At 44.2% G+C, this 22,535-nt stretch overlaps 1 protein-coding gene across 2 annotated transcripts in view; it reads right to left on the bottom strand.

Moving 5' to 3' along the window:
- Positions 1–5,918: 5,918 nt before the first annotated feature.
- The window catches only part of LOC142494819 (CD276 antigen homolog), a 44,993-nt gene continuing 28,376 nt past the window's right edge, over positions 5,919–22,535 (bottom strand). For both annotated transcript variants that reach the window (XM_075599342.1, XM_075599344.1), the window contains exons 4-5: positions 22,166–22,507; positions 5,919–8,659 (exon numbers count right to left, since the gene is read on the bottom strand). In XM_075599342.1, coding sequence (XP_075455457.1) covers positions 8,472–8,659; positions 22,166–22,507 — 530 coding nt within the window. In that variant the 3' untranslated portion in view covers positions 5,919–8,471. The remainder of the gene's footprint in view (positions 8,660–22,165; positions 22,508–22,535) is intronic.

The following is a 22,535-nucleotide window of genomic DNA, read 5'->3' as shown; positions in this document are numbered from 1 at the left end:
TCGCCCTGTCCCCGCTTCCCGCGCGCAGCAGGAGATTGCAGTGGGGGTGTTCCCCCCTTCTCGCCCTGTCCCAGCTTCCCGCGTGGGACAGGAGATTGTAGTGGGGGTGTTCCCCCCTTCTCGCCCTGTCCCGGCTTCCCGTGCAGGGCAGGAGATTGTAGTGAGGGTGTTCCCCCCTTCTCGCCCTGTCCCCGCTTCCTGCGCGGGGCAGGAGATTGCAGTGGGGGTGTTCCCCCCTTCTCGCCCTGTCCCGGCTTCCCGTGCAGGGCAGGAGATTGCAGTGGGGGTGTCCCCCCCTTCTCGCCCTGAAATCCTACGAAATCATTGTTAACAAGAAAAAGTGACGAGTAAAGATGGGTTTGGGATACAGTTGCAGCCAGGGTAATGTCTCCCTCTGGTTCAATATGGGGGATATGCTGGGATATTCTGTGTTATCACTGCCATTGAATCCTATAAAAATCAGTCATATTGTGCATCATAATGCGATATTCTGCGGTATCACCGGGTGCAATAACCTGTGCTACACTCGACATGCTGCAGATAAGATGCACATACTGCTGTACAACAACTTGAAGCATAAGAACGCTGCATGTGAGGTTTTACCAATAATCCCCATAATATGGGTGTTTTTTTGATGGAAAGTAAATCGTTACACTCCAGATCCCTATCTGTTCTCAGGAGACTGTTTGCTATTATTACATCTGTGTCTCCCCAAAAGCTGCTGCTCCTCTGCTAATAACAGGGATATTCTGCACTATGAAGGGTGTAAAGTATCTGGTTTTCACTAACCAGAACTAACTACTAAGGATGGATACGTTAGCGATTGAGACGGGAGAAATATCAGTACTCAATAAGGGACTCAAATTTGCTCCGGACTCTAAATTCAAACTTTTTGATGCTACAATAGATTTACATAAGTATGTGCGAAAACTAACTCTTAAACGTTTTTTGGAGAAAAAAGATGCTGATATGGGTGCCCAAAATGTTGATTGTGTTAATTCTATCGATCTAGTTACAGATGATTCATTAGATGATACTGTGGGTACTTTCAATAACGTTTAGTGAACACTGTTGCGCACATGATATGAATTCTTTGCTGGAAGAGAATGAAAGTAGGGACCAATTGGATCCCAATAACATCTTAGGTAGCATTGGTTCTGGTTTTAAAAAGAAGTCTACCTTCTTTCCATTACACATGAAGGGACATTTTTTGGCCACATTTGAGAAGCTGGTGGAGAGGGACTTGGCTCTGCTCTCCAAGTGTCACCCGTGCAGAGCAGATTCAGGAATCTCTCTCCACCAGAGAGGGAGGCATTATTATCTCTCAAATCCAATGACTCCCTGGTTATAAAAGGGGCGGATAAAGGGGGGGCTGTCGTGGTCCAGAGTAGGACGCAATACAGAGATGAGGCTTTATGCCAATTAAGTGATGAGTCGTCCTATTCTGCACTATGTGGTGACCCTACACCACAATTTCTTAAACAACTAGGATCACTCCTATATGATGGATCTCATTTAGGGGTTCTTGATCATAAGGAGTTGGAATTTTTATTTCAACCATACCCTACAGTGCCCATGTTTAACCATCTCCCAAAGGACCATAAGACATTGGTCTCCCCACCTGGGAGGCCAATTGTCTCTAGTATTGGATCTTTGGGAGATGGTGTTTCCAGATACGTGGATCATTATTTACAGAGTTTTGTAAGAGAACTACCCTCTTACATTAGAGACAGTAGCGATCTGTTGGAACAGTTAGATTCTATTATTTGGCAAAAAGGATACATATGGGTAACATTAGACATTACATCTTTGTATACCGTTATAGATCATCATCAAGGGATGGCAGCTGTCAGACATTATCTTGAGCACTCCACTTTGTCACTTGTACAGAGCACATTTATTTTGGACTGTATTCATTTTTTACTCACTCACAATTATTTTATGTTTGATGGGGCTTTCTATTTCCAGACACTTGGAACCGCTATGGGCACTAGTTTTGCCCCCTCATATGCAAACCTATTTTTAGGTTTGTGGGAGTCGGTCCACGTGTTTGGAGATAGAAACCCCTATCGACAATATATCACTTTTTATAAACGATATAGATGACCTCATTTTCATTTGGCACGTTGGTGTGGATTCACTTTTATCATTTATAGAATATCTTAATGATAATAATTTAAATTTGCAATTTACTCACACATACAACTTTCATCACATACATTATCTGGACGTATTATTATTTATCAATATTAATATGTTTATTAGTTCAGATATCTATAGGAAACCTAACTCACGCAACACTTTTTTGAGAGCTGACAGCTGCCATCCCAAGTCCCTTCTGAGAAATATTCCAAAGGGTCAATTAATAAGATTAAAAAGAATCTGTTCCAACAATGAAGATTTTATTAAACAATCCTCTGAACTTCTGACTAGATTCCAAGATAGGGGTTACTCACCCACGGATCTGGAAAAATCACTAGATGAAGTGAAGAGCATAACCAGGGAAGACCTATTAGTCAAACAAAGAAAAAAATCCCTCAGAAATAGTAATATGGGTATTAATAATCCTTTATTTATTACCCAATACAATACTCAAGTAGGTCAAATTAAGTACATTATTAAAAAGCATTGGGAGATACTCTCGGGGGATCCTCTTTTAAAACAAGTGTATGTGGAGGGTCCTCGGTTTGTCTTTAAGAAAGCCAAAACCATTGCTAATTCAGTCTCCACGAGTCTATTCTCAAGTAAACAAAACACTAGCACTAGACGGTTACCAAAGGGTAGTTTTAAATGTCTAAAATGTATTTCCTGCAAACATATGCTATCAGATTCAACGTTCACATCTTTTGTCACTGGGTTTAATTTCCCTATTGTATCATTTATTAATTGTGATACCACATTCGCGGTTTATATTCTGAACTGCGGATGTGGCAAACAATATGTGGGCCGGACCACACGCGCACTGAAAGTTTGTATTAGAGAACATATGAGACTTATTAAAAAGGGAGATCTTGTTCACCCAGTGGCACAACACTTCACTAATTACAAATTAGGAAGCATTGATACATTTTCTTATATAGGAATAGAACACGTACCCAATCCCATCAGAGGGGGAAATAGGGTAGAACTTCTGGACAAACGAGAGCTTTACTGGATTTTCACATTGAAAACCAGAATACCCTATGGTCTCAACTCTGATTGGGATTTGGGACCGTATCTACATTAATCAATAATTACTGTATCAACTGCTTTTGAATTTGTTGGGGTTGTCATGCATGTTTTGTCTGGAGAAATGAGTTTCATGGTCATTGATAATCTTCTTTTTTCTTATACAGTACGAGGCAGTTGGGCTACCATATAGGGTATAGATTGACATTATATAGGTGCCCGCACTCTCTCACTTACCATCAGATCAATCTTCTTGACTTAATTTCCTCAATCGAATACACTGTCCATACATATATTCACCCCCATGCATGCATGCATGTTATTGTTATATTCATAATCATGTGGTGTGGATATTAGGTATAATATATTGTTCAAGCATATGGTTTGTGAGAAAAAAATAACTTGAAAAAAACAACTATAACATATTAATATTTTTTTATTAAAACATCTTTTTCATTATATAACAATCTATACAATCACCCTCAGTAGTTTCATTTCCAGTTTCCTTTACAGTTTATGTACACGACCCTTTTTTTCAATAGATGTTGACATCTTACATATATATACAGTATGTACACCGATGGTTATTCCATACTACTATAGCTTTATATGTGTTTATACATTGGTTAATTTGTCCATCTTATTGTTAGGTGTTTTCTTTCTTTTATTAGAGATATTCATTTAAGTTTATGATGTTTCTTTTTAAGTCTGTCTTCTTGTTATTTGTTTTTCTATGTTGAAGGATACACCGAGTACTCTAATGGGTTTTTTTTTAAATTGTTTTTGTGTTAATTGATCAATAAAGTTGTAATACTTTGTATGTTCCACGGCACGCGCTTACGTCATCACGCCCGCGTCACTCCCGATGGTTTCAGGAAGTGAGCGGGGAGTGGATGACAGCGCGGATCATGGGTATTTAAATGGACTGGTGAGTACACTAAATAGTCACCTTGAAAAAGCGCTTATGCTCGAAACGTGTTGATGCGGGTTTGTATACCCTGTGATGTAGCTGTTTCTGGATAATACATTAAATACCATCAGTTTTATGGGTACACGCTTTCTTGGACATCATTTCTTCTTTTTGTTTCCTGGGTATTAGTGCCTATTTTTTCTTACCACCTTGTATTACATGCTTTTGAAAAAACGGAAGCACACCCCCTGCTGTGCAAGAAGGATTGAAGATCCAGGAGGATATCACCAACCCTAACGTGAGTTCATTATTCCTTATCACATTGCCAAGTCCTCCATTCCGATATTAAATGTTTGGACACTTTATTGTGAGGTCTCTTACTGCATTGCTTGTGGGGACCTTTGCCTACTAGTCGGATTACAATGGAGGAGTGATTATCCCCACCTGTTTATGGGTTGGTAAATCCCCAATTCATTATTCAGGGGTGTATACCAAAGGAACTTTTATTGAACTTTATTTTTGCTTATACAATTGATTGGCTTCTTTTTTAGAGCACCACACATTTTTTCTTTTCCAGTGATCAAAAGAAAGCATTAGGAATATTTATTACGCATGGGAATTAGGAAATATATAATCATGTTTGATTGTACCAGGTGAAAATTGACGAGAGGAGAGGTTTAACCTCACTTTCATATACACTATAGGTATTTTTGTTTTCATTTTAAATCAACTTTTACAGTTGGCCCACAGATATAGCTCTTCTTTTCTATCTCTCTTTCATTGTACCAGCCACAGAGTGACTGGAGGTTCAGAAATACATCACCATGAGATTCACCAGATTTGATTATAATCAAGTTTGGCAATTTATTTGGCAAGTAATCTCTTCCCAGATCAACTGCTACAACCACTATCTATAGCTCGCAATTAATTCTATAACTGCTGCTCCCTACAACTCTATGTCTCCTTTAGAAACTCTCCAATCAGTGAAGCAAATGCATATACTGTACTGTAGCAAGATGAGAATAAAACCATAGAAATGTCCATAAGTGGCCCTGAAAACATATATCACAAGTAACAATGCATGAAGAGAATTAATGGATGTGCTAGACTGAAGCCCAGCTCTTCTCTCAGGCCTGAGATGCTGAGAATCTCTATCCCTGGACTCTGAAGAGGAATCATTTAAGCCTGAAATGTATTTATAACCAAAACACAAGTGAAAGTTCCCACTCTAAGGCCTGGGACATAGTACAGCAGGCCGTGCTGAGCAGATGCACTTACCCCCTGCATCTGTGGTCAGCGCTGCTTTAGCAGCCACTTCCGCACGCTTCCGCATGCGTGCGGAGACTCACACATTTTCAGCTGACAAGCAAATTTAAATTTCGGCGCTGAGGGGAGCGGAGGGGCGGTCACGTGACCAAAAACAGCCAATGGGAGCGAGGGACTAGCCCCGCCACGCCTCCGCTCCGCCTTCGCCCTGCCCCCAAAGCGCGCTCACTGCCTCGCCTGCCAGGACGCAAAAAAGCTCCTGCTTGAGCAGGCGAGGCAGAGTAGGAGCGCGGATCAGCGCGGCCCGAGGCACCATGCCCGAGACCTTAGTTATAACGGAATATGTTGTGTTATCTGGCTGTTGTCGTATGGTATCTGTAATGTTACACTTCACGGTCTGGCTATACCATATTATATTATTGTAAATCTATTCTCTACTTCAACATAAGTAGGAATCTTCTCCGTTACTTCGGACAGATTACCCCCCGGGAGGCCTTTACCACTCTTAAGGTGCTGAACAGGAAAAGCTTACGAGCAGCTCGGAGGAGCAAGTAATTGAGTCGGACACAAAAGATCGTTGTCAAAAACCTCTCCTGTTTATTAATAGTCACAGGCAGGCTTTTATAGCCGGGCGAAAGTGTATACGTGCAAAGCTTACTTCCCTCATTACATGCTTATCTGGAAAGTTACAATTGGAAAGTTACTCAGTCTTGAGTGAAATCATAATTCTTGCTTGATGTGCTGAAACAGTACATACATTTAGACTATGCATCCTTGGTTAAAACTTCCTGTTTCTTCATTCCGAAACTATGTCTGAACATACATAGTCCAAGAGTTCTGCCAACATTATTTGGGTAAAAGGTCAGTCAACAACATAATAAAACATAATGGCAGTATTAGTATAGACTGGTTACAGCAGACAAAATGGAGTCCCCCTACTGACATATACGTCCCTCCTTTTGTCATGAAATGACAATTCTTAGGATATAGGGCTCTCGTACTGGATTTGAATATTATCATATTCCACTAAAGGAATCGGGACACTGGGGGTTATAGTTCTAGAGTTATATGTTAAAGTTGCGGAACCGGGAATAGGGGTATTAACGTTCAGTGAAGCATACGTATGACTAACTGACTTAGTGGGAGGCATGATCATTCTACATAAAGATGAACACATTAATTTGCAGCATGAAATAATAGTAACTAATACTACAAACATGCAAACAATAAGTATCAGTCCCATAATAATTTTCTTTCCCAATTCTCCAATCCATGCGCCTAACCCAAAAGTCCAGTCAAACTGGTTGATTCTTTCCGTAATGCCTGCAACAACACCTCTGATATTGGAAATATGATTCTGCACAGAATTTGAATGATCAGATAGATTCAAACAGCACATACCCTCAAAATCCTGACACCCATGCTCATGTTTAAGCAAAAGATAATCAATTGCTGCACGATTTTCTAAAATTGCTTTACGTGTACATTGCAAATCTATCATTAATTCTTCTAGGGCCTGGGAGGTATGATTTAACCCCTTTGCTACAGCACATGCCAGCTTCCTTATTGCTTTTGCTGAATAAGCAGCTAATCCAGGTACTCCGACAAAGGATATTGCTAGACTTAGAATTTCGACTTCCGATAATAAAACCACTTGTGGATCGCATCTTCAGTGACTGAAGCAGTGGATCGTTTAACTTGGGTTTGATGTGGGCCAGGTGCTACAGAGAACATCATTATCCCTAACCTGGTGAGAGTACATGGTCCACCTGAGATGTTTCCTGGTATATACGAATATCTAGTATTACCACAGGAAAACAACCATCCCACGGGAAGTTTAACAGAATATATATGGCTTGGTGTGCTTATTGTGTGATTGCAGCTCATAGTATTGTTGACGTTAAAGCATTTATCATCAGTTCGATTACACAATATTTGGGTCATATTGGTGGATGCTGAGGGTGTCATTTGTACTTGTTTACATTTGCCTATTTTTTCAGGATTGCATGTCATTAGATAACTATATACAAATATATTCAGGGACAATACAAGGAGCTTTCAAAAGAACTATTCATCCCACGGGCAGTACAAAGGACTCGTGGCCATCCCTTAAGGTTGGAGGAAAGGAAATTTCACCAGCAACAAAGGAAAGGGTTCTTTACAGTAAGGGCAGTTAAAATGTGGAATTCATTACCCATGGAGACTGTGATGGCAGATACAATAGATTTGTTCAAAAAAAGGTTGGACATCTTTTTAGATGGGAAAGGTATACAGGGATATACCAAATAAGTATACATGGGAAGGATGTTGATCCAGGGATTAATCCGACTGCCAATTCTTGGAGTCAGGAAGGAATTAATTTTTCCCCTTAATGGGGTTTTTTGTTTGCCTTCCTCTGGATCAATAAGTAAGTATAGATATAGAATAAAGTATCTGTTGTCTAAATTTAGCATAGGTTGAACTTGATGGACGTACGTCTTTTTTCAACCTCATCTACTATGTAACTATGTAACTATGTAACATACATCACCCTGTGTTATATTATGGGTCATATTAGACCAACTTTCACCAATACACTGGGGGCAGACACGACAGTATTCATATACAGAGAAAGGCTGTCGCACATCATGATCTTCTGCCTAATTATCATTATTGCCTATGCTAAACACTTTTAACAGAATCTCTACTGGTGTGGGTACTGCTATCAAACAGCTTGTGATTATATCCGTTGTGCTGGTCATATCGGATAAACAGAAATGGGACATATTCAGTACCTCAACAGCCAAATGCTTCCAGATATTAGTTTTGGTTTCTTTCAGAAATGAAGCCATACGTTTGGAGCGTGTGTAATGTCTTTCTGGCAGATTGGAGAAATTAGACTGGATCTGTGGTACATGGGTATAGCTTTATCCCGTTCTCTGAAAAAGAGGGGACAGATTTCGCTCTTTCCAGAGAAAAGAGCTCCCTGGTGAACTATGGTTAGTATAGATAATAGAGGCGCCAGTGTGAGCCCTAGCGGCTATTTCGTTCTCATAGATGTCATACAAAACCCATATTAATAATGGAAATAGGCTACATATTGTCATAATGTATATACAGTTGAGCCGATGCCTTTGACGTCGTGCCTCTACTCCTTCGTGGACTTGATACGAGACGCGTGAATCCATGTTGATGATTCTTCAGTCAATACGGCTGTATGGGTTACTGCTAGGATCGTGGTTGGAAGTCCGTATGGAGGTTCTGTGGTCCCTCCTTTGGCGGGAAGAGGCTTGACCACCACCTTGTCTCCGGGCTGGAAAGGATGAGTCGGCTTATCTGAAGGGAGTGGAAGAGAAGAAGAAACATCACCATAGATGCCATTCAATTTCTGTATCAAATGATAAACATAATTCTCCTGAATTTGTTCTAGGTCTCCAACTTTCTTCGGGCATTACGTACCATGAGCCCAGGGAGTTGAAAACGGCCGCCCCATTAAAATTTCAAATGGTGACAATTTGGTAGTACTATTCGGGGTCATTCCGATTTCTGCAAGGACTGCGGGAAGGACATCCGGCCACCTTGAAAAGGTACCATTTGTTCCTTTATGCAGTTTATCCTTGATTGTGCGGTTGGTCCTTTCTACCTGACCTGAAGATTGTGGGTGATATGGTATGTGAAACTTCCAATCTATAGCGAGAGTTTTAGCAATTCCTTGAGTTACTTGAGATGTAAAATATGTTCCTCTGTCACTATTTATTTGAAGTGGGCATCCCCACCGGGGAATAATTTCTTTGCACAATATTTTTACAACTGTCTTTGCGCTTTCGTTTGTCGTGGGGAATGCTTCAACCCATTTACTAAATTGATCTACCATTACTAGTAGGTATTTTAGCTTTCCTGCTGCTGTTGGCATTTGCTTGAAATCAATTTGTATTTGCTCCATTGGGTCAGTAGGTGGCGGTAGATGTTCATGTTTCACGGGTCGTGTGCCCTGCGTGTTGTTTCTGATGCATGTTAGACATCTGGCTAATTGTGTCTCGACTACCTGATCAATGTCTCTTACTAAAAACAATTCCTTAATCTGATCACCTGTCGCTTTCTTTCCCTTATGCCCAATTCCATGAAAATGTGAGATTAAAATAGGGCTGGCTATTTTAGGAAAACCTATCACTGTGCCCTTAGTCCAAATCCCATTCTCATCTTTGCTCAAACCCTTTTCCTCCCACAATTCTCTGTCTTTGTCCTCCGCAAGTTCCTGTATCATTCTAAGATCATAGTCTGGGAGGTGGCATGTCATTACCATATTGAGCTGAGTGTCAATAGTGGTGTTGTAGGCTGGAAACATATTCTGTGATTGTGCAGCCTCTTTAGCGTAGAAATCAGCCAACTCATTACCTCTGGCCTCATCTGTCTCTCCTCCAGCATGTCCTTTACATTTAACAATTGCTAGTTTACTGGGTAGCAACATGGCGTCCAGTAACTGCACTACCAATGTGGCATGTGATATGCCCTTACCATCGACACTAACAAACCCACGATTTTTCCATATTACGCCAAAATCGTGTACCACTCCGTATGCATAACGAGAGTCTGTGTAAATGGTTACCGTATTTTGTGATGATAGTTTACATGCTTCTGTCAGGGCTACTAACTATGCCGCCTGAGCTGAAACAAATGGTAATGCTCAGAGCAGACTACTGTGTCTGGTAACCTAACTACTGCAAATCCTGTCAGATATACTTCATCTGCAGGTTTAGAGCATGAATCATCTACAAACAGTACATCTCCTTCCTTAAGGGGCGTACTTTCTAAGTCGCTCCTTACTGACGTCGTGTTGTGTATGTTCTGTAGGCAATCATGGTCTTCATTGTCTATGTCAGAGTTATGTAGTAACAGGTTAGTCAAAATTTGGGCTTGACCAGTGTGTGGTGGGTGATATTTGACAGTGAGATTTGAGGTAGATGTGAGGATGGTTTCGTATCCTGTCCTACGCTGTGCGGTCATATGCTGCGTAGTGAGATTCCTGAGAACATGTAGTACCTGGTGTGATGTGTGCAAGGTTAGTGCGTGTGACAGCACAATAGGTTGTACTGTTTTTACTAGAATAGCGCATGCAGCCACTTGTTTTAAACATGCCGGTATCCCCTGCACAATCTCCTGCAGTTTCTTAGAATAAAATGCCACCGGCCTATAGCCCGAGCCGTGTTCTGCGCCAGTACGCCAACAACCGCGGTGCCTGTCTCGCTGCAAAATAAATGGAAAGGCAGATTACAGTTCGGTAACCCTAGGGCAGGGCTTGAGCACAATGCAGTCTTAAGTTCGGTGAATGCAGTGAGAGCCTCTGGCGTCCATTGGAGTGTGTCTGGCTGATGCATCAATTCCAATTGTCTCAGAATGTTATCCCAGTGGGAACAGTTCGGTATCCATTGGCGGCAATAGGTGATCATCCCCAGAAAAGATAACATAGCAGCTTTTGTCTTGGGTTTTGGGAGATTGGCAATTACCTTGACTCGTTCTGGTGACAGCAGTCTCTGTCCTGGCTGCAGTATGAAGCCTAAATATTTGACAGTTTGCTGCGCCATCTGTACCTTGTGGGGAGAGACCTTATGACCTGTAGCAGCAAGATGCTCCATCAGACTGTGAGTGTCCAGAGTGCACGCTTCTTCTGTTTGGCTGCAGAGTAGTAAATCATCCACATACTGCAGCAAAACAGAGCCACCAGGCGGACACCAGTCAGCAAGAGTCATACGCACGACGGTACTGTAAGCCGTTGGTGAATCACAAAATCCTTGCGGTAGACGACACCACCGGTATTGAACACCTTAATAGGTGAAAGCAAAAAGAGATCTAGTGTTGGGGTGCACCGGGATGGAAAAGAATGCTGAATTAAGATCTATTACTGTAAAATATGTCGCTGTTGCAGGTATGGCTGTAATGATTGCTGTGACATCTGGTACTATAGGCGCTAATGGTTGCACTAACTCATTGACTGCGCGCAAATCTTGTGTGAAACGCCATTGCGAGCTTTTAGGTTTAGGGACAGGATTAACTGGTGTGTTGTACGGTGAGACAGTTGGTTCTATCACTCCCTTTGCAAGTAAGTCCCGTATAATAGGTTCTAACCCTGCTTCCTTTTCTACAGATAATGGGTATTGTTTGATGAAGACCAGGCTTACTCCTGGCTTTAATGTGGCCTCATATGGTGTGCATGAGATGAGACCTGGGTCAGTGCTAGATGTTGCCCATACACGTGGGTCAATGTCCTGTAATGATAAAGGAACGTCAGCAGAATAAAGATTCCATTCTATATCCCATATTTTGTCAATAGGTAAATACTTGTCCTGTAATACAAGCTGCTCTCCCTGAGCCCATACAAAGGCCCGTTTATCTGATGCAATATATACAGCAGTTGGTGTGATCCATACACCTTCAATTCGAGCAGACACATCCGTGTGTGCTCTGGGATCATGCATCTCTGTTTCTGGATCATAGATGGTACATGAAATAGGTTTGGCAAATGTCATACGCGTATATGGCATATCCCCATGGGTAGCAAAATTTGACAATTTATTTAGTTGTTCAACTAATCTCTCTGGCATGGTTAACCCTCGAACTTTTAGTCTGCCAGTGTCGTGCTGAAAGAGAGAGAGATCATAATTATTGGGGGAGAGATGTGGGGAACTTAAAATAATCCCCCCCTTGTCATCAATACTTATATCAATTTTTATTTTAGCCATTAAATCACGTCCCAGTAAATTTACCGGACATTGTGGAATAACCCGAAATGGGTGATCTAGAATCCAATTGTACCGACAAGGCAGGTGTGGTGTAACATTTGGTTCGTGTACCCTCAATACCCATAGAGGACTCGTCTGATTGTTTCATTGGACCTCTGTAGGAATGTTTATTGAGTCAAGAACGGGTTGCCCCGGTGTCTACAAGGAAGTCGGTTAATCTTCCGTTTACATACAATGATAACAGTGGTATATCTAACCATCCATTAGACACAGAAGCTTGTGGGCAGACGAGGGTTTCTGTTCTCGGGCATCCCTATTGGTAATAGGGCATTTCTTGGTTCCACGCAACATTGTAGTTGGGGCTGGGAGCATTTTGTCCCTGATCATTTTGATGTTGCCCCTGGGCATTCTGCTGCTGATTATTTCCCTGGTGTTGCTGACCACAGCCCTGACTTTGTTGGCCATTTCCCTGACCCTGATAACCCTGCTGCTGGTTTTGTTGTGAGAATGGCTGTTGGTTGTTACCCTGAGGGGGGCCCAACACTCATTCCTCCAGTGTCCTGGTTTCCCGCAATTAAAACAAACACCTGGCTTGCGTTGATTATTCCCTTGCTGTCCCCTTCCCCCTTTATTCTGTCCTCCCTTGCCTCTTTAATTATTATTATTACCTCTATAATTCTGCTATGAGCCATCATTAGCATACATTACAGTGGCAGGTGGGGGTGGTGGTGGAGGAGTACGATCGTGAAAAGCTCCTGCACCATCCTTAATGGCTAGGTCCCCCTCTATTTTTGCTGGTGACATTGTTTGCCATCCGGTCACTGTCATATAGACAATTTGCCTATATGGCTCGTATAATCCATTGAGTAAAGATTGCACATATAAAATGTTCATCTCATCATCTGATTCCTTAGGAAATTGCATTCCTGCCGTATTTACCCATTCATTTTTAAATCTACGGCAAAAATCTGTGACCGATTCATCGTCTTTTTGTATAATGGTCATTATTAGACCCACATTTTTCCTTGATCTTCCTTGATCAAAAAAATATTTCTGCAACAATTCCCATAATGTGGAAACAGTACGGGGATCGTTCCAGACAAATGCACCATCACGGGGTGCATCATCTCTGGTACCATCACTGGGTTGATCATATTTTTTATCTAAGTAAGGGTCAGCCTTTGACCAATCAATGTCTATATGGCCAGTTAAACAATCCAAACAAAATCTGATATCCCCTCCCGTAAACTGATATCCCTGACTTCTCTTTTTCAGGTATTTGATGGCGCCACTAGGATTTTTTATTGGGTCAGGGCATCCTGTAGCCCATGATTCCATTAATGTAGTGTCTACGGAGTGTATCAAAAGTTCCTTGCCTAAAGTCATGAAAGGACACGCCAAATCACCCTGTGCCTAATTTTCATTCTGTTTGTCTGCCTGTTCCCTTGCTAATGTTGCCTGTCGTGTCCTAGTTGATATTGGTCGTTCCTGCCTGGGAGAATTCATTTCCCTTATTTCCATGGTGAGTTTTATGGCGTCTTCAAGAAGTTCTGTATATATAGTTTTAGTGGCTGTGTGAATGTCATCCTGCCGTTTAGTTTTAGTATTTTTAGGTGTTTGAAGGGACGGCTGAGGTGTTGCGAGTGCGGGTCGGGTATCATGGGTGGGTGAAAGTGTTATTGCAAGTGATTCAGAAAATATTTCTGTAAATTCTTTAAATTCCTTAGTCAGTGTATTAACAGAATTACAGATCTCTTTTACCCTTTCGTTATTAGTACCTGCAGGTGACTGAGACGTCACTGGGGCTGCCGGAGCCGTGTCTATAAGTGACTGAGGGGTAACTGTGTCTGTTGGCGAGTGTATTTGCGACTGTGCCTTCGTGAAAGTTTTGAATCCCTGTGCTAGTTTTGAATCCCTGTGCTAATTCTTTAACAGTTTTACACATTTCAGTCATGTGCTCAGACGTAGTGTCCGTATGTGTCTGCAAGGACAGTTGGCGGGGGGACAATGGTGTGTCGGAATGGAAAGATGATTCCACTCCTGATACTTTCTCTTCAACCTCCATTGAGACAGAGGGTGAAACCTGTGTCAGGTTGAGAGGGGCGGGGGGGAAGTTGTCTGTCTGGGCTTCCTTTAGAGGAGAACATATTGGGCAAAGGCTTAGAGAGGAGTGCCACCCCTGAATCTGTAGTATTTGTCAACTCTCCATAGGTGGGTTGATATGTTTGGGGATAAAGATTATCATGATCCCACCCATGTTGGGGGGCGGGAGGTCGGTGCGAACCTTGCGCAGCATAGTATGATAAAGCTGCTAGAACGGTGGGGTCCAAATTTGGGTATATAGACACGGGTGTTTTAGGGGGGTATGGGGGTGGTGGTAATTGCACACATGGTGGCGGTGGTGCGGGAAGAACATCTGGAAATAATAGATCCTGTGGGGGTGCGTTAGGGGCTTGGTAATACAGGCATACCCCGTTTTGCGTACACTCGCAAGTACGTACATTTCTTTTTAGTTGCACCATACCCCTGTGTACGTACACGCATGCTTCGCGAGTACGGACACCAGGGGGCGGCGTGCGTGCGCACCTCAAATCAATACTGCAACCTCCTTCATTGTGATCCCTAACTGAGCGGGAGTGCAGGTAAGGGGTAAGGGGGAACTGGGCCAGATGGCAGAGGGAACGGGGAGATCGGGCGCCCCATCAATCAGCAACTATAGCAGTAATTCCGCCCGCACTGCAGCTCCTGGCTTTTCTCCCTCTGCTTCCCTCCTCCCTCCTGCCCCTCCCTCCTCCTCAGAGCTCCATCTAGCCTCCTCCTCCTGCTGCTGTAGAACGGAACTTTGCATGTGAGTTACAGGCTAGGGGGGGGGGGGGGGGAGGAGGAGGTGCTCTTCTACTGCAATCTGTGTGTGTCTGTGTGTGTGTGTGTGTGTGTGTGTGTGTGTGTGTGTGTGTGTGTGTGTGTGTGTGTGTGTGAGACTGAGTGTGTGTGTGACTGAGTGTGTATGTGACTGAGTGTGTGTGTGTGTGTCTGAGTGTGAGTGTGTGTGTGTCTGTCTGTCTGAGTGTGAGTGTGTGTGTGTCTGTCTGTCTGGGTGTGTGTGTGTGTGTATGCGTGTCTGTCTGAGTGTGTGCATGTCTGTCTGAGTGTGTGTGCTTGTCTGAGTGTGTGTGCTTGACTGAGTGCGTGTGCGTGACTGAGTGCGTGTGCGTGACTGAGTGCGTGTGCGTGACTGAGTGCGTGTGCGTGACTGAGTGCGTGTGCGTGACTGAGTGCGTGTGCGTGACTGAGTGCGTGTGCGTGACTGAGTGCGTGTGCATGACTGAGTGCGTGTGCGTGACTGAGTGCGTGTGCTTGACTGAGTGTGTGATTGACTGAGTGTGTGCATGTCTGTCCAAGTGTGTGCGTGTCTGTCCGAGTGTGTGCGTGTCTGTCTGAGAGTGTATGCTTGACTGAGTGTGTGTGCTTGACTGAGTGTGTGTGCGTGACTGAGTGTGTGTGCGTGACTGAGTGTGTGTGCGTGACTGAGTGTGTGTGCGTGACTGAGTGTGTGTGCGTGACTGAGTGTGTGTGCGTGACTGAGTGTGTGTGCGTGACTGAGTGTGTGTGCGTGACTGAGTGTGTGTGTGTGTGACTGAGTGTGTGTGCGTGACAGTGTGTGTGTGTGCGTGACTGAGTATGTGCGCGTGTGTGACTGAGTGTGCGTGACTGAGTGTGTGTGCGTGACTGAGTGTGTGTGCGTGACTGAGTGTGTGTGCGTGACTGAGTATGTGCGCGTGTGTGACTGAGTGTGTGTGCATGACTGAGTGTGTGTGCGTGAGTGAGTGTGTTTGCATGGGTGAGTGTGTGTGCATGAGTGAGTGTGTGTGCGTGACTGAGTATGTGTGCGTGACTGAGTGTGTGTGTGTGTGCGTGACAGTGTGTGTGTGTGTGCGTGACTGAGTATGTGCGCGTGTGTGACTGAGTGTGTGTGCATGACTGAGTGTGTGTGCGTGAGTGTGTGTGCATGGGTGAGTGTGTGTGTGTGCATGAGTGAGAGTGTGTGCGTGACTGAGTGCGTGTGCGTGACTGAGTGCGTGACTGAGTGCGTGTGCGTGACTGAGTGCGTGTGCGTGACTGAGTGCGTGTGCGTGACTGAGTGCGTGTGCGTGACTGAGTGCGTGTGCATGACTGAGTGCGTGTGCGTGACTGAGTGCGTGTGCTTGACTGAGTGTGTGATTGACTGAGTGTGTGCATGTCTGTCCAAGTGTGTGCGTGTCTGTCCGAGTGTGTGCGTGTCTGTCTGAGAGTGTATGCTTGACTGAGTGTGTGTGCTTGACTGAGTGTGTGTGCGTGACTGAGTGTGTGTGCGTGACTGAGTGTGTGTGCGTGACTGAGTGTGTGTGCGTGACTGAGTGTGTGTGCGTGACTGAGTGTGTGTGCGTGACTGAGTGTGTGTGCGTGACTGAGTGTGTGTGCGTGACTGAGTGTGTGTGTGTGTGACTGAGTGTGTGTGCGTGACAGTGTGTGTGTGTGCGTGACTGAGTATGTGCGTGTGTGTGACTGAGTGTGTGTGCGTGACTGAGTGTGTGTGCGTGACTGAGTGTGTGTGCGTGACTGAGTGTGTGTGCGTGACTGAGTATGTGCGCGTGTGTGACTGAGTGTGTGTGCATGACTGAGTGTGTGTGCGTGAGTGAGTGTGTTTGCATGGGTGAGTGTGTGTGCATGAGTGAGTGTGTGTGCGTGACTGAGTATGTGTGCGTGACTGAGTGTGTGTGTGTGTGCGTGACTGAGTGTGTGTGCGTGACAGTGTGTGTGTGTGTGCGTGACTGAGTATGTGCGCGTGTGTGACTGAGTGTGTGTGCATGACTGAGTGTGTGTGCGTGAGTGTGTGTGCATGGGTGAGTGTGTGTGTGTGCATGAGTGAGAGTGTGTGCATGACTGAGTGCGTGCGTGCGTGACTGAGTGAGTGTGTGTGTGACTGAGTGTGTGTGTGCATGCGTGGGTGAGTGTGTGCGTGCGTGTAAGCCAAGCTGATCAAGGACCTGAGTAAGGCCGTCCGTATAGTGCCGGCGATGCCGCCCAAAAACAAACACATTGCCGCCGCCGCGTGCGCTTATAGTAAGCATGACAGCGGCAAAGCGACGGAGCGGACTTTGGAAGCCGGGAATATTTGATTTTTCAAGGGCTGTCACCTCATGTGACGGCCCCTGAACAAATCAAATGCCCGGGAGCCCGCGACGCCGCCGCAAAGCAAAAAAAAACAACTTTCGCTAGCGGAGACGGGTGAGGTCGCCAGTCGCGGGCACTATACGCGCGGCCTAAGGAAGCACAGCATTGTAAAACACTGTACTGTATTGTTTTCACCAAAGTCACAAATCAAAGTCCCAAAAATATATCAGTCAGTCAAATAAATGCACCTCACCTTCATGCCCTTTCAGTAAAAATACTGTACAGTAGAAGATATGCCCTCTCCTTCATCCTTCCTACATATTTTTTAATAATTTTCCATTCATCCATGTTGTATCTGTCAGCACTTACAAATGCATTGTTTACATCAGTTATGCACGTATATGACGATTGCAGTACAGAACATGCATTGTAAAGTGGGGAAAAGGTAGTGCTTCACTTTCAGTACATTTTCGCTTTACATACATGCTCCGGTCCCATTGCGTACGTTAATGCAGGGTGTGCCTGTGTTACATAGTTACATACATGCTCCGGTCCCATTGCGTACGTTAATGCAGGGTGTGCCTGTGTTACATAGTTACATACATGCTCCGGTCCCATTGCGTATGTTAAAGCGGGGTATGCCTGTGTTACATAGTTACATACATGCTCCGGTCCCATTGCGTATGTTAAAGCGGGGTATGCCTGTGTTACATAGTTACATACATGCTCCGGTCCCATTGCGTATGTTAAAGCGGGGTATGCCTGTGTTACATAGTTACATACATGCTCCGGTCCCATTGCGTATGTTAAAGCGGGGTATGCCTGTGTTACATAGTTACATACATGCTCCGGTCCCATTGCGTATGTTAAAGCGGGGTATGCCTGTGTTACATAGTTACATACATGCTCCGGTCCCATTGCGTATGTTAAAGCGGGGTATGCCTGTGTTACATAGTTACATACATGCTACGGTCCCATTGCGTATGTTAAAGCGGGGTATGCCTGTGTTACATAGTTACATACATGCTACAGTCCCATTGCGTATGTTAAAGCGGGGTATGCCTGTGTTACATAGTTACATACATGCTCCGGTCCCATTGCGTATGTTAAAGCGGGGTATGCCTGTGTTACATAGTTACATACATGCTCCGGTCCCATTGCGTATGTTAAAGCGGGGTATGCCTGTGTTACATAGTTACATACATGCTACGGTCCCATTGCGTATGTTAAAGCGGGGTATGCCTGTGTTACATAGTTACATACATGCTCCGGTCCCATTGTGTACGTTAATGCGGGGTATGCCTGTGTTACATAGTTACATACATGCTCCGGTCCCATTCCGTATGTTAAAGCGGGGTATGCCTGTGTTACATAGTTACATACATGCTCCGGTCCCATTGCGTATGTTAAAGCGGGGTGTGCCTGTGTTACATAGTTACATACATGCTCCGGTCCCATTCCGTATGTTAAAGCGGGGTATGCCTGTGTTACATAGTTACATACACGCTCCGGTCCCATTGCGTATGTTAAAGCGGGGTGTGCCTGTGTTACATAGTTACATACATGCTCCGGTCCCATTCCGTATGTTAAAGCGGGGTATGCCTGTGTTACATAGTTACATACACGCTCCGGTCCCATTGCGTATGTTAAAGCGGGGTGTGCCTGTGTTACATAGTTACATACATGCTCCGGTCCCATTCCGTATGTTAAAGCGGGGTATGCCTGTGTTACATAGTTACATACACGCTCCGGTCCCATTGCGTATGTTAAAGCGGGGTGTGCCTGTGTTACATAGTTACATACATGCTCCGGTCCCATTCCGTATGTTAAAGTGGTGTATGCCTGTGTTACATAGTTACATACATGCTCCGGTCCCATTCCGTATGTTAAAGCGGGGTATGCCTGTGTTACATAGTTACATACATGCTCCGGTCCCATTGTGTACGTTAATGCGGGGTATGCCTGTGTTACATAGTTACATACATGCTCCGGTCCCATTGCGTATGTTAAAGCGGGGTATGCCTGTGTTACATAGTTACATACATGCTCCGGTCCCATTGTGTACGTTAATGCGGGGTATGCCTGTGTTACATACATGCTCCTGTCCCATTGCGTATGTTAAAGCGGGGTATGCCTGTGTTACATAGTTACATACACGCTCCGGTCCCATTGCGTATGTTAAAGCGGGGTGTGCCTGTGTTACATAGTTACATACATGCTCCGGTCCCATTCCGTATGTTAAAGCGGGGTATGCCTGTGTTACATAGTTACATACACGCTCCGGTCCCATTGCGTATGTTAAAGCGGGGTGTGCCTGTGTTACATAGTTACATACATGCTCCGGTCCCATTCCGTATGTTAAAGCGGGGTATGCCTGTGTTACATAGTTACATACACGCTCCGGTCCCATTGCGTATGTTAAAGCGGGGTGTGCCTGTGTTACATAGTTACATACATGCTCCGGTCCCATTCCGTATGTTAAAGCGGGGTATGCCTGTGTTACATAGTTACATACATGCTCCGGTCCCATTCCGTATGTTAAAGCGGGGTATGCCTGTGTTACATAGTTACATACATGCTCCGGTCCCATTGTGTACGTTAATGCGGGGTATGCCTGTGTTACATAGTTACATACATGCTCCGGTCCCATTGCGTATGTTAAAGCGGGGTATGCCTGTGTTACATAGTTACATACATGCTCCGGTCCCATTGCGTATGTTAAAGCGGGGTATGCCTGTGTTACATAGTTACATACATGCTCCGGTCCCATTGCGTAGGTTAATGCGGGGTATGCCTGTGTTACATAGTTACATACATGCTCCGGTCCCATTGCGTACGTTAATGCGGGGTATGCCTGTGTTACATAGTTACATACATGCTCCGGTCCCATTGCGTACGTTAAAGCGGGGTATGCCTGTGTTACATAGTTACATACATGCTCCGGTCCCATTGCGTACGTTAATGCGGGGTATGCCTGTGTTACATAGTTACATACATGCTCCGGTCCCATTGCGTACGTTAAAGCGGGGTATGCCTGTGTTACATAGTTACATACATGCTCCGGTCCCATTGCGTACGTTAATGCGGGGTATGCCTGTGTTACATAGTTACATACATGCTCCGGTCCCATTGCGTATGTTAAAGCGGGGTATGCCTGTGTTACATAGTTACATACATGCTCCGGTCCCATTGCGTATGTTAAAGCGGGGTATGCCTGTGTTACATAGTTACATACATGCTCCGGTCCCATTGCGTACGTTAATGCGGGGTATGCCTGTGTTACATAGTTACATACATGCTCCGGTCCCATTGCGTACGTTAAAGCGGGGTATGCCTGTTACATAGTTACATACATGCTCCGGTCCCATTGCGTACGTTAATGCGGGGTACGCCTGTACACCGGTGTAGGGTGCACAGGCGGGGATGGCCATAATGGCTCTTCAGACTTTGCGTTACCAATTTGTGGTGCCTCCTCATTGTGAGGTGCCACCTTAACCCAAATGCGGCCACCTAATGACATATATGTCATGTCCCACTCGGGATCCGGCTGAAACCATATCCATTCAGGATCACTGCCTAAACACAATCCCCGTATCATTGTCATATGGAATGGGGCAAAACTACCTTCCCTCGGGAAAGGGTTGGAAGGTTGCATTTTTTCCGACCAGCCAGCCATATTATCAACAAAAGGGTCAACATAATAGTCCGTAGTGCAAGCAGACACATATTCTTTGGGTGTTTCTATGTCGGGGTTATATTGTCGGTTAACGATAAGCGTAACCGTTGGTTTGGGTTTGTCAGTGTTGTCAGTGTTGTCAGCAGTGTTATTGCTATAATTTTTAACACGTTTGCCTTTCTTATTTTTAGATTGTTTTGGGTCCCTAGGGCCTCGTTTGCTGTTAGACGTCCCCATCATTTCCAGTACACAGTACAATTCTCTTATAACTTCTTATCTAAAATATCTTATATATGTATGCAAGCAAGCACAGCACAGTAAATATGAGCAAACAGTGTTCTTATGCACTTCTATATATGTATTATATGTCTATACACATGCCCCACGTCTTATTTATTTTTTTTACTTTTCCACAGTCACCGTAAGAGTATTTCCAGATATACACTTATATCTCCTTCCTTTATCTCAGTCAGGGACTGTAACCCCGGCTTATATGAGTCCGTAACCCATATATTTTATAAACAAAATCTTCCAGTATGGAGGTATCTATAATAGGGCTCTGGATAAGGAGACACCGGGAGGATAATATACAGATAAATAGTATCTTGTACTTACCCAACCGTGACGCCTTGATCCCCACTTTCTGACACCAGATGTAAATTTATTCTCTACTTCATCATAAGTAGGAATCTTCTCCGTTACTTCGGACAGATTACCCCCCGGGAGGCCTTTACCACTCTTAAGGTGCTGAACAGGAAAAGCTTACGAGCAGCTCGGAGGAGCAAGTAATTGAGTCGGACACCAAAGATCATTGTCAAAAACCTCTCCTGTTTATTAATAGTCACAGTCAGGCTTTTATAGCCGAGCGAAAGTGTATACGTGCAAAGCTTACTTCCCTCATTACATGCTTATCTGGAAAGTTACAGTTGGAAAGTTACAGTTAGCTCAGTCTTGAGCGAAATCATAATTCTTGCTTGATGTGCTGAAACAGTACATACATTTAGACTATGCATCCTTGGCTAAAACTTCCTGTTTCCTCATTCCGAAACTATGTCTGAACAAACATAGTCCAAGAGTTCTGCCAACATTAATTTGGGTGAAAGGTCAGTCCACAACATAATAAAACATAATGGCAGTGTTAGTATAGAATGGTTACAGCAGACAAAATGGAGTCCCCCTACTGACATATACATTATCAATTATACTGTAACTTCCAGACCACCCGGCTATCTAAATATTAACACCAAAACATTGAAAGTAGTAGATGATACTTACCGTGAACCACAAGCTCTGTCCAGATAGTTTTATGTTCATATGCATCATTAAGAAACACATAGCACTTGTACTTCCCAGCATCAGATGGACGTACACGTTTCAGTAAGAGGGACAGGTTTCCTCTGGGAAATTCCTGTGGAAATAGCTGCGTTCTTCCATGAAATCCCTCTTCCTGATACTCTGGATGGTCTTTTCCATAATAAAAGCTGTGAACTTCCGTATAATTTTCCCTCTGCCAGTGAATAACAAAGCCTTGAAGTATAAATTCGTCCTCATATGTAACGACACAAGGCAGCAGCACATCTTCTCCCAGAAACCCTGTGATCTCTGAGGAGCAGGCGCCTGAGAAAGAGAGAAATCATTAGGAATT

This window comes from Ascaphus truei, chromosome 5, assembly GCF_040206685.1.
Source record: "Ascaphus truei isolate aAscTru1 chromosome 5, aAscTru1.hap1, whole genome shotgun sequence".
Lineage (NCBI taxonomy): Eukaryota > Metazoa > Chordata > Amphibia > Anura > Ascaphidae > Ascaphus > Ascaphus truei.
This window is presented reverse-complemented; position numbering and strand designations above follow the sequence as displayed.